The 12,901-nt window shown below is 36.7% G+C and overlaps 1 protein-coding gene across 1 annotated transcript; it reads right to left on the bottom strand.

The window, feature by feature from the left end:
* Window positions 1–991: 991 nt before the first annotated feature.
* On the bottom strand, window positions 992–12,901 carry LOC149259105 (large ribosomal subunit protein uL16-like). Its single transcript, XM_089417481.1, has 5 exons — window positions 12,746–12,901; window positions 12,342–12,645; window positions 1,779–1,961; window positions 1,615–1,696; window positions 992–1,463 (listed from the first exon to the last, which is right to left on the bottom strand). The coding sequence occupies exons 1-5, from the start codon at window positions 12,753–12,755 to the stop codon at window positions 1,371–1,373; spliced, it is 672 nt and encodes a 223-aa protein (XP_089273607.1). The 5' UTR covers window positions 12,756–12,901; the 3' UTR covers window positions 992–1,370.

Raw genomic sequence — 12,901 nt, 5'->3', positions numbered from 1 at the left:
CCTTTCCCTTCAAAATTTAACCACTAAGCAATAAATCATATTACTCATTAAACACAACTACAACTAAAACAATACAATTTTTTCTCAACCATCTTAATAGAAATAAATTCAAATCAGCCTCTCCAAAGAGTTCTTAATCTACTAAAAGAAATAATTTAACCACTACGCAATAAATCATATTCCTCATTAAACACAATTAATACTAAAACAATACAATTTTTTCTTAACCATCTTAATAAAGATAAATTCAAATCCGCCTCTCCAAAGAGTTCTTAATCTACCAAAAATAATATAATGGCTTATATTGTGATACTCATTAAACGAATTCTTATGTCGAATCAGCCTCACAAGCCCATAAAAATGTAAATAAAATAACACAATGTGTTACTCGTTAAACAAAATTAAATTCAAATCAGCCTCTCCAAAGAGTTCTTAATCTAATAAAAAACAATATCATGGCTTATATTGTGATGAGCATTAAACAAATTCATTCTTATTCTTATATTGTGATAAGCATTAAACAAATTCTTATTTCGAATCAGCCTCACGAGTCCATGAAAATCTAAATAAAATAATACATAACGAGTCCATGAAAATCTAAATAAAATAATACATAATGTGTTGCTCGTTAAACAAAATTCTTAATTCGGATCAGCCTCGCTAGTCAAATGTTCAAATTCCGATACCCATGGGAGCAGCAGAATCATAAAATAATAATAATTAAAGTGAAAATTCAATGCATCAGAAGTGCAAAGCATCGGTTCCACTAAGTGGAAAATGTAATAAAACAATCTTCAATGCCTCACCAACGAGTTCTTAATCTATAAATGAACTTTATTACACTACTAAAGAACGATACCATAAGCTTATACTACATCCAAAAATAACTAGTTCTTAAGAATAAACTTTATTACACTACTAAAGAACAATACCATGGCTTATACTACATCCAAAAAAACAACTAACGAAAAATGCCATGGCTTATACTACGTCCAAACAACAATAATATATTACAGGTCTAAAAAACAATACATCATGCTCAAAAAACAATACATGTGGTACTCATTAAACAAATTCGAATCAGCCTCGCTAGGCCCATGAAAATGAAAATGTAAAATAAACGTTCAAATTCCTATACCCGTGGGAGCAGCAGAATCAAAAAAAAATGTAGATAACTTCATCGGTTCCACCAAGTGGAAAATGTAATAAAACTATCTTTAATAACAAAATTTTAAACATAAATATAAGCATAAGAACGATATATCACTCACTAGTATCTTAATAAGATTAATGAAATGATGCGGATTACACCATTATGAACAGGGCAAGCTTTAAGGCTCTTCATTTATCAACCATAACAATGCACTAATCTAAACAACTATTTCAGCTGAAGAATCATGAGCTGGCTTGAGAAATGCCTGCCCAGGACGTCGGTTGGACAATCGACCACGGCAACCAAGCACCTGTAGCGAAGGAGGAAAATAATTAAAATAATACAAAAATAATCAACTAAATATTCAAAATATAAATATATAATTAAAATAATACAAAATAATCACCTAAACATTCAAAATATAAATATATACAAAGTAATGTATATTCACTTCCACTCACCTTGGCATTCACACCATCGGGAACAATTCTGTTTTCTGACTTCCACTTCAAGTAGTCAGCTCTAGTATACTTCGTGAACCCCCTAAAAGATGCATATAACAATGAATTATTTTGTCTGGTAATTAGGTGTAAAAATTTTACAAGTAATTGGTGAATTAGCATACCATTTTCTGCTGACAATAATTTTCTGCCTGCCAGGGAATTTGAACTTGGCACGACGCAGAGCTTCTTGGGCATGATTTGAGTGGTTGTCCCTGCATCGTACTGAAAGGAGCACTTGGCCTATCGCCACGCGTGCACAAGTTCCCTGTGGTTTTCCAAACGCTCCTCTCATACCAGTTTGAAGCCTGTCTCCAAATGAAGGATCATCATTATTGTTCAACACCGTAAAAAAAATATCAATACTTTTTCTACAAGAGTGCTCAAAGATAATTCACCTATTTTGATAAATTAAGAAGTCTAGGATTTCAGAAGTACTTTTTGATGTAATAATTTTCAAATTTTATCTTCAGTATAATTTTTTATGCTGCCACTTCTGCTTATCACACAGTACTTATCTTCCCAAAAGATGAACAGAAAAATCTCTTTAAAGGAATTTCAATTTTGTGGAGATGAAATTCATCCTCTCATGGAGCGGTAGAATTACATTATCAAACCTCATATGAGTAAACAGGCATGGAGATGTTGTCCATACATGAAATTAAATAACGAAGTTACATATTCAGTGAATTATGCAACTTTAAAAGTTTGAAGCGAAAACTGTTCAAGAGGAATAACATATGAAATCAAAAAATAATGTCAGTTTAAGAAAGTACAACTTTGGTGAGCTCAGAAACTTATTACAAATGGCCTTCTATTAAGAGGAATATAGAAATATTTCACCTGACAACAAAGAACTACAGAGAGTGCCTATGTTTAAAGTTAACAAAAAACCAGGATATATACTGAGTGTAGTCTGCAGAGAAGCCCCATGGCAAAGAATTTTGTTGGTATCAATCTCAAAGATTCGAGTTATACAGAGGTATTACACTAATAAATAATCAGGATATATAGTTTAGTGTAGCCTGCAGAGGTGCCCAATGTGTCTAAGTTATATCAGTCAAAGCAAAAAAATTGTTGATATGGACTTCAAAAATTCAAATTCTACTAAGGTACTACAGTAAAACGAACACAAGAAGCAATAAAAGACCATTGTGATATGATGCAAAAACTTAATTGCAAATCAAGCACCCTTGACATTTCCTTAACAGAGAGATTCAAGCAATTCAAGCTAAAGATTACAAAGAATTTGATAAACCTGTCGTGAATGCAGCAAGGCATGGAGGTACTATATGCTACACACAGATCTTACATCGAGGTACTGCATAGGGAGGATTCGTAAGAATGGCACTTGGCTGTTGTGGTACTTTGTGCTGCTCAGCTTCTTTGAGTTCTCCTTTGATTGGAACTGCTGGCTGCTTGAAATCAGCAGCTTTAGGCACTGCTTATCTTCTAGGAACTTTAGAAGCTTTGGGTACCTCTTTTCTTGTATTATCATATGATATACCCAGCCATATAATAAAATGAGATATGGGTGTTGAAAAATACCTAAATGATACTTTTTAAAGCTTCCCGGCATGTGAATTATGAAATTTGAAAGCAAAGCTATATTGTATAATCGATGGATTTTTTCAGATGGCAGTTGATCCAATAACAAGCTATCCAGTACCAAAAATACTCTACATTATTTGATAAAAAAAAAAAACAATCGCAAGGAAAACTGATGTGAACTCCCAAAGAAGTACTAAATCAAAAAATTAACTGTTATATTTGGAGGTATGAGCGAAAGCCTTCACAGTAGGGCTTTCTTGAGATTATAACATCCAACAAATGACCACAAAAGTGCAAAAGAAAGTCCTAGGTGATGGTGAAAGCAAAATGAAGAAAGATAAAGAAAAAGGGAAGTATGCATAAGCATCTAGTAAGCTAATCACTAGGTCTAACCAACTCCAAAAGATACATAACAATATCATAGGGGTCATTCATAGAAAGCAGGAGTCCAAGCCTCGAAAACTGATACTGAGAGGGAGAGACAGCATAAAAAATTGCACAAGGTTAGATGCATCTACTGAAAACTGCAGATTTTTTATTTGAGGATGTATATGTCTTATTGACATTATCGAAATTGGGGTAAATGAGAATTGTAATACAGAAATTACAAGTGTACAATTGCTTGTTGACAATAAATATGTCAATGATTTCTTCATATCACAATGGTCTTCAGTCAACCAAAAGATATTTACCATTATCTGAAAGGTTTGTTCGCACAAAGCAACAAAACCAGAAGTTTAAAAATTCAATGTTGGATATTAACTAATGTTGCAACACATGACTAGAGCTCCATCTCAAGACTACAAGGGCACTACAAATAAGCCTTTTCAACATGTTTAAAAAGTAGCAATTTATTTTTCTTTGTTAAACAGTACCTAACTTGAAACTAGGAAAACACTATTTGACATTGCTTCACGACAATAATTACATAGGCTTGACAGTCCGTGTTAAAATGGGCATGTCATGATGGCATGTAGTTGATGTTCAGAGCCTCCTATAAACCAAAACATGTTTAACATTATCCGTTGCCAAGAAAAGGTTTGTTAGCACAAAGCAGCCAAATCAAAAGTTTAAAACTTCAATTGTGGATACTAACTAATGTTGCACCACATGACTAGATCTCCGTCTCAAGAATACAAGGGTATACTACAAATAAGCTTTTTCAGCATGTTTAAAAATAAGCAATTCATTTTCCTTTGTTAAACATTACCTCACTTTAAACTAGGGAAACAACTCATCGTTGTAATAATGTGCTCTTCTATGAATGTGATACAAGAGAAAGTTTTGGAAAAGTTTAAGAAGGTTGATATAAAAGAAATGTTGCATTTCTGAATTGCTAAGAAATTAAAAGAGAAATAGGGTGTTATGGCCTTTAATTCCGCACACTTTGATGGTTTTCATCATTAATCCACATGCCTTTGCAGTTGTGATCCTTGGGTTATCAAGTTCTTGTTGGAAAATAGTTTTATTTCAAGAAAACCACACTTTCCATCAACAAACTTTGGTAGTGCTTACCAATCTCTCTAAGAATTGGTTTGTTTGGGAATGTCCCGTTATATTTTCTATGCTAGCTTATTAACATATCCCTCCATGATTGGGGGAATAACCCACTAGTCCTCCATCTATATTATAATGCTGTGTGTTTGGATTCTGGAAACATGAATGAAAATCTTTAAAATTATGTTTAAAATATTTAAAATTATGTTTTTTAATAAATAAAAAAAAATATTTAATGTATTTTTTACAACGACTGAGTCATTGAAATCGAGTCAGCCGAGTCATTACCGTTTAGGAGTCGGAGTCGGAGTCGATCCTCGGCCGAGACGGAGTCAGAGTCGGAGTCTTAAAACATTGATATAATCAGAGACCCTTTTTGGGAAAATATGTCAAACCACACAATGGGAAGTATACATGGTCCAAACGAAGGGTCGGAGGCGATTTCATAGCAGCTACATTAGATCGCTTTCTTATTCATAGCCCGTGGCTGATTCGAGGTCTCAATCCTCAATCATCAATTGCAGCCTCCGGAGAATCCAATCACAGGCAAATATTGTTGTTTCTGGATAAGGAGGATCTCGGCCCAATCCCATTCCGTTTCAACCCAGGTTGGGTGTCAGAGGAGAGGGTCAGTGATTTAATATCCTTGACATGGAGACAAGAATATATCAGATCCCCAGCCTTTGCCTAGGAACCAAAAATAAAAGCAGTCAAACAAGCATCGTGTTCCTGGGTTAGAGATGTGTATGACAAGAATATATCGGATCGCCAGCCTTTGCCTGTGAACCGAAAATAAAAGCAGTCAAACAAGCATTGCGTTCCTGGGTTAGATATGTGTATGTTCCACCGGGAAGGAAAAAGGAAGGTTTGATTAAAGAACTGGAACAACATTATGAAATTATAGAGGAGCAATAGGTGGAGGACTAGCATCTGGAGAAGGAGAAGAGCCTCAATAAGCAGAAAGGGAGAGGAGTTAAATCAAGAAGCATATGGCTGAAAGTGGGGGACCAAAACACCTCATTTTTTCACAAGCAAACTAAAGCCTGGGAATTGAAGAACAAAGTCAACGAAATAATTCCAGAAGACCACCAATATCAAAATTTTCAAAGCTCCCATTTTCCAAATCTGTATTCGGAGGACAAGGAAATAGATGAAAGAGCAAAGGAGGCCTTTCTTGCACCATTTAACACAGAAATCACAGCCAAGGAAAATGCTCTACTTATGCAAGAGATCAAGGAAGATGAAGTGATGGATGCAATTTGGGCACTTCATCGAAATAAGGTGCCCGGAACAGATGGTTTCCCCATCAGCTTTTATTGTTCCTTCTGTCTTTAATTAAGAAAGATCTAATTCAAATGCTCAAGCGGGCTAGAATAAAAGGGAAGTTAGGAAGGGGAACAAACTCAGCCTTTCTAGCTCTAATACCTAAGGAAACGAATGCTTCAATTTTTAGCAGGTTTAGACCCATTTCCTCTGCATTGTATAAATTTTTGACAACAATAATCGCTGCTCGCCTTAAAAAGATCCTTCCGAGACTTATCTCAGAGAATCAGGGTGGGTTCCTTCAAAACAGATATATTTTGGATAATGTCAATTTGGTACAGGAGGCAATTCATTCCAGTCTGGAAAGCGGAGTCGGGTATCGTCATCAATTTGGACATGTCAAACGCTTTTGATTGAGTAAGACACTCATTTTTTGTATAGCATCTTGACTAAACTTGGCTTTAGCAAAGAATTTGTAAATTGGATAAATGCATGTATTGGAAGGCCATGGATTGCTCCATTGATAAACGGAAGACCAGCTTTCTTTTTTAAAGCATCTCTTGGGCTTCATCAAGGATGCCCACTCTCTCCACTTCTATACATTCTGGTGGCAGAAAGCTTAAGCAGAAATCTAGAAGAAGCTCGTGAGGTTGGGTCTCTCCCCGGCCTCACCATATCTCAGCAGGTCAAAGCTATCATTCATTCTCAATTTCTTGATGATGCCATTATTTTGAGAGGAGAATCCAAAATCATAGCCCTCAGATTCAAAAAAATTATGGGTGGTTATCTTGAGCTCTCGGGAGGTCAAGTGAATAAAAAGAAAAGTTGTATCTATGGTTGGAACAATCTGATTGTTGTGCTTCAAGAGATTGCATCAATTCTAGAATTCTCAGTTCAGGCAAAATGGAGATCCTTTAAATATATTGGAGTCCCAATTTCGTTGGGTAATTCTCACAAGGAAGACTAGGAGGAAGTTCAAGATTACAAAAGAAAATCATAGGATGGGGAGTTTATTGGTTGAATGTGGCTGGGAAAACAACTCTAATCAGGGTTGTGCTCTCTAATCTTCCAATATATCTTTGCTCAGGATTGTAAGCTCCAAAAGGTATACTCAAAATTAGATGAGCATTATGCTTTGAAACTTTCTATGAAAAGGCAGAAAGAATAATGACAAAGTTTCCCCTAATCAATTGGAATGCAGTAAGATTACCAAAGGAAAAAGGAGGATTGGGAATTCGAAACCCGATAATGGTTAATACAAGACTAGGAGCTAAGTTGGCATGGAAGCTAATCTTTGAGTCCAAAGAATGGTGGAAGGAGGCCTTTAAAAGGAAATATTTCGAGAAATCTCAAATCACAAGACTTGAGGAAGTACAAGGTCGGTCACGGATATAAAATATGGAGGTTGTGCAAGAAAGTTGTGGATCTTCTCTTCAGAGGACTTTCGACCACTGATTGAATGGATGAAAGATAGCAGGATAAAAATATTAAGGGACATATCAAGCTAGGATGATTCAAGTTCCTAGAATGGTTGGGTTTGTCCCAGTGTTCCTCCAAGATTTCAAACATCCTAGGAAAGTCTTATTCCTCTCTTGAGAGACCTAGCTCTAGTGCATATAGATGAGAAAGACACCAAGACCTCGAAAGCGAGTAAACAAGCCATATATTCAATTAAAGAAGGATATCAATTATTACTACGCAAATTACCATCCATTGGTACCTCTAAATTATGTAAAGCAATTTTGAATAATGATGGCATCCCTAAGATGAAAACCTTTTGTTGGCTTTGGTCCATGAAAGTATTCTTACAACTGAAAACCTAAAGCACAGAAATATTTAAGGACCCTCACGGTGGGTGCTATGTAAACAGGAGAAAGAATCGATCCAGTGTCAATTGAATTTATCTGTGTGGAGATGTGTATTTCATCAAATACATCAAAATTCAACTATTCCGAGCAATTGGAAAGAAATGTTTACAAAGTGGTCCTACTCTTGTCCTTTGCAAGGGACAATTTTGAAGAGAGCGTGGATACCTCAGTGAGATCATATGCTAGGGAATCTGGATCACTAAGAATCAATGCATATTTGTAGGAACTCCCACCTCAATAAGTCGAGTGGCCACAAGAGCTATAACAATGCTCTCTAAATCCTTAATAGTGAAGGGTATAAAAAGTTTGATCTAGAAGGGTTGACAAATAGAAAATAAATGGTTAGCCATAAACACGCCATGAGATTATGCTAGAAGCTTCAATCGTCATCCTCAGGTGAGGAAAATTAGATGTCTTCGATTAAGTCGGGAAGAGTTCAATCAATGGAAAGAATCTCAAGTGGTTCACATCCTCTTTTTTCACTAGACTGCGTAAGGAAATCCAGGGGAGGTAGGAGCGAGAGGGGTCATTTTTAGCCCGAGGAACATCTAAAGACAAAATATGTGTGGGATTGGGAGTGACCACCAACAAGAGGCTAGGTTTTTTACCTTGTGAAAATGTTTGGATCTCACCATCACTCTTAGAATAAAGAAAATAAACATAGTTGGGGACTCCATGTTTATAAGAATGTTCTCAAATGTTCATTCTATTAACAATAATACCCCCATCAATACTCCTTATATCATGTTCTTTGTCATTGGAACCAGGATGTCGATGAAATGGAAAATTGTAGCATGCTCATGGGAGTTGGGAGATACGAGCTTGATGGGTGAAATGGCGGCCACCTTCCCATTCCATAATTAAATGGTATAAAGTATAGTAATTACTCTCAGCATGGATATCAAAGTTGGAGGGATGATGCATGGATGTGTTCTTAGAGGGTCGGACAAGTGGAGGATGGACAAGACACATGGCGTCCTCCCAAATCCCTAGAACATTTCATTGTATGGTTTAAGGTGATTACCAATCTAGAGTTTGAAGGCTACAAAGAATCTGCCATTGCAAAGAATGTGCAAGACTACGAACAACAAGGGAGAATTAATGGCAAGGAAGTGTTATGTTGCAAATTGCCTATGAAACTGACTTGCCATATCCCTAGGACAAAATGCATATTTAATGGGATTGCGGCTCGGGGATCTCCACAAGATTATGGCACAAGCAGTGGAGTCTAGCACACTAGAAGAAGGGGGTCTATTTAAGAATTCATCAACCACCTTGTGATGACTGCAGTTAAAGTTTTGGTGCACATAAGTGATAGCAGTGAAAATTGGAAGTACATTGATATGAATGTGTCGAGAGGTCATGTAGGAAATCTTTCGAGGAGGTTCTGGCATGTCGGAAGAGGTTTGTCAAATTTTTGTTCACGCTAATTATGGGGAGACACAACCTCACCACTATAGTAGAATTACTGGAGCAAGATTAGGCCGCCAACGCTGAGAGAATTAATGTGAAACTCTAGGCTGTGGAGGTGTCTTTGGAGCGCAAAATAGTGAAGATGGAGATGGACCTTCTCAATGCCAACCCGACGCTGGTCAGTGACAGCATATTTGCGGAGGTTAACGAGATTATTGCAGGATTTCAGTTGTGGCTCAACTTTAGAGCGATGGAGGAGTTGGCGACTCTGGCACAAGACTGAGCAATCGAGGCAACCCTATCAACAAGGACAAAGGGGAGTCCAATCTTAGATAATATTTTCTTATGAATTGTCACTATATTTTGATATTAGGACTATATTTATAGCTTTATGGTATATTTCAATGTTTTCTAATAGTATACAAGGCTAGTAGGGGAAAGAAAATAGTTTCATGGTTGTGCTAGGATATGGAAGCATATGTTAAGAGTGAAGCAAATTTTCTGTAATTGATGTAAAATGGTTATGGCTGTGAAATCTATATTTGGATACAAAGTATCTATTCTATTTTAAAAAATTGAAGGTTTCATTCTTGACGTGTATTTTGAGCCCTAGATAGTTGGATACGAGGTTAACTTGGAATTACGACATCACATTGCATTAGTAAATTGTCATCTACCAATGGTCTTTGATTGTGGTGCCTTTTTTCTCTGTTTGGGCTTTTGTATGGCTTTGCCGATTAATTCTCAGACTTCTATGGAACTGGACTTCGCATCAGAGACCTCCTCGTTCAGAACATGTTTTAGATGTCAAGCCTCCTATGATGCCCTTTATCAACTTTTAGTACAAGTTCACCATCTCTCTCTCACTCAAATTGAAAACTCTAATAAGATCACTATAATGCAAGTTCGGATCTCTAGTGTGTTGGATGAAGTTTTTGCACTGCAAAATATGTTAATGGACCTAAAATTTCCTGTGGAGAACTCCTCAACTAGGGATGAACATGAAGCACAGGTGAGATGCATGGAAATCAACCTCAACAGCTCTACTCCAAACTTTGAGTAATCAACTCTTCAACTAGTTAGTTATGTGCATTTTGGTCTTCTCAGCAGACCCAGACAAAAGTTTTCCATGGGCAAGTCGTTTTGGTATGAGTATCTAATTCAAGGCAAATTTGACCTACGAATTTTTGGTACGTCAATATTTTAGCTCATTTAAGCAATATAATTTTTTAGTAGACAAGGCTGAAGTTGTATTTTGTTGTAGTAAACAGAACTACAGCCTATGGTCAAGTTGTCAAATGTAGAGGAATAGTATTATGTCTCTAAATTAGCTAGCCTTGAACGCTAGACATAGTGATGTTTGAATGTGGAGTTGTATCTCTTGGGTATCACATTGCGACTGAGCACAGATTTTAAATAAAATTACTCATTTTTGTTTAAAAAAAAGAAGGTTGATATAAAAAGGACAATCCAAAATTATTATACCATTCCTATGTATATCCATTTTCATGCTAATTTGAAAATTCTTTGGGCATTTCAAAGCTTACCTAAACATAAGTAACCAATTTAAAATTTCTAAGAAATATATATTTGAAGTTTAAAGTTAGGAATATGTAACATGGTTATAGATATAATACTCTAGCAAATCTTATAGCTAAAGATTTTATGATGCTTTGCATATGATGATATGAAACAACATTGTTGTTTTCTAATAAAAAACAATAAAATGATTTCTTCCTTCCCCTACTAGAAAAAATTCTAAATGACAAATCTTGAAAGAAAATATCATGTTTGCAGCCTAAGCAAGCTTGATTATGGGAAAAAAATCATTGTTAAGAACACTTGAGAAAAATCCAAACTTGGACATATGACCCTTTCAAGAAGTCATAATTGTTGAGTAGAAGTCCAAAAGGTGATGCTTGACACTACAATTCATTTTGCAAGCTTTAATCCCACTTCTTCAGGCCTGTGGGTATCAACAACCGATGCATTGAGTTCCAAATGAGACATTTGAGCACATGATAAATTGGTTATTGGCGAAGACAAAATAACTTCAATCTTGAGTAATAACTACTCCGAGCAATTAATACCAAGAAGGCTATTCAATGCATCTCCAAACCTCAGAAACACATCCCAACAATGTCTCACCATGGTGGGAGACATCCCACAGCGCAAGTGCCCGGTCATTACTTAAGGGACATCCTCCATTTTTTGTAAGGTCCAACCCTAAGCACAGTATTCTCGTTTTTAAGGCCTGATTTTCATTCTCCATGCTGTATAATCGCAAATTAAATCTAATTTATTGGCAAGCAGTGGTATAACGGTCAGATGTGTTTCGTTAACTGGCAATTAAAGAAATCAACCTATAAACCATCCAACCAGCAGAGAAACCAATCTGCTTCTGCTTTGTTTTGGGCATTCTATTCACACTGGTTTGACGAACTGGTCTTCTATTTCAGCCCCTTTGTTGACAGACCTTAGGTATGTTGCTTTTGGTGGGTTAAAAAAATGTTCCACCGTGTCCCAAACATTATGTCGATCTGGGTTAGTTGTTTGGCTTTGCTCTTTTAATTTTGTTATCAGTAGATATTTCCAGATCAGGCCCCTCCTTGCTACCAGATTTTGTAATAAAACTTGCTAGAGTGGAAAGGGCAGTATTTCTATTTCCGAGAATGTGCGCGTAAATTAAACGTCCAGTGGATACACCAGACCTTCCTGACCTAAACTTAATCTAAATCAGACGTAAGGATATTAAATGGGAAAATAACTCAAATACCACATTAAAGGATCTCATAAATCAATCGATTGAAGGAACAGGATTTTTCAATTGAGAAAACCTGGGACTACTAAAGGTAATTACGGCGAGAATTTCAGTCCTCCATAAAAAACAGAAACGCTACCTCAGGTTTCAAACATTATCAGAATAAAGCCCCACACAGTAAGGATCACGATTTAAACGCCGCGCACTATGGTTAGATTAATTCATTCCAGGCTAAGTGGGCTTCAATAAGGAAAACCTAACGATGCGGTTTCAGATTTGAGCAGAATGAAAAATAAAATAAAAAACAGAGACTAAGACGAGTTGCTTTAACTCACCTATCGGCTCCAGCGCACGAAAGCATCTTGTTAATACGGGGAACATGGAATGGATACACACGAACACGCAGATGGAACGCGTCCTTTCCGGCGAACTTGGCCATGTAGTTGTTACAAGCAATACGGGCCGCTTCCAGCGCCTCGCTCGTTACATTTTCTAGGTGAACGCAGAAAGGAAACTCGTCCGCTGCTCTTTTCTTCGCACCAACATCGTATATACGGATTTTGGGATCTGGAACACCCCGACAGTATCGAGATTTCGGGTAGGGTTTGTTCTTAATCTGACGATAACACCTGGCTGGACCTGCAAGACAAAACCCACGCAGTTGAATAAAAAGCCTCACGGTAACATTGAGTAAGAATCGCAAACATTCACTGAGAAATCAAGGGTTTGAAAAATATACGTCTCCCCATCGTCGTTATAATCTACAGCAGCGAGCCGAACGCCCGTAGTCGAGATAATCGCTGAAAATGCCACCAACCGACGAGGGTTTTCAATATATAAATCTTTCACAAACCCTAAATTTGTTGGATAGACCTGATATTGCCACTTGGCTGCA

Source organism: Pinus tabuliformis, chromosome 6 (assembly GCF_031772625.1).
Source record: "Pinus tabuliformis cultivar Carrire ecotype Pingquan chromosome 6, CPIR1, whole genome shotgun sequence".
In the NCBI taxonomy this organism is placed as follows: Eukaryota; Viridiplantae; Streptophyta; class Pinopsida; order Pinales; family Pinaceae; genus Pinus; species Pinus tabuliformis.
Note: the sequence above shows the minus strand (reverse complement) of the source record. Positions and strands in the feature narration are given on the sequence as shown.

Bases quoted from the DNA above. Each gene is read 5' to 3' on its own strand.
- LOC149259105 (XM_089417481.1), bottom strand. The intron at 1,962-12,341 runs GTGAGTTAAAGC...ATTTGGAGACAG, and splicing joins TCGTGCGCTGGAGCCGATAG to GCTTCAAACTGGTATGAGAG. The intron at 1,697-1,778 runs GTATGCTAATTC...TGCATCTTTTAG, and splicing joins ATTATTGTCAGCAGAAAATG to GGGGTTCACGAAGTATACTA.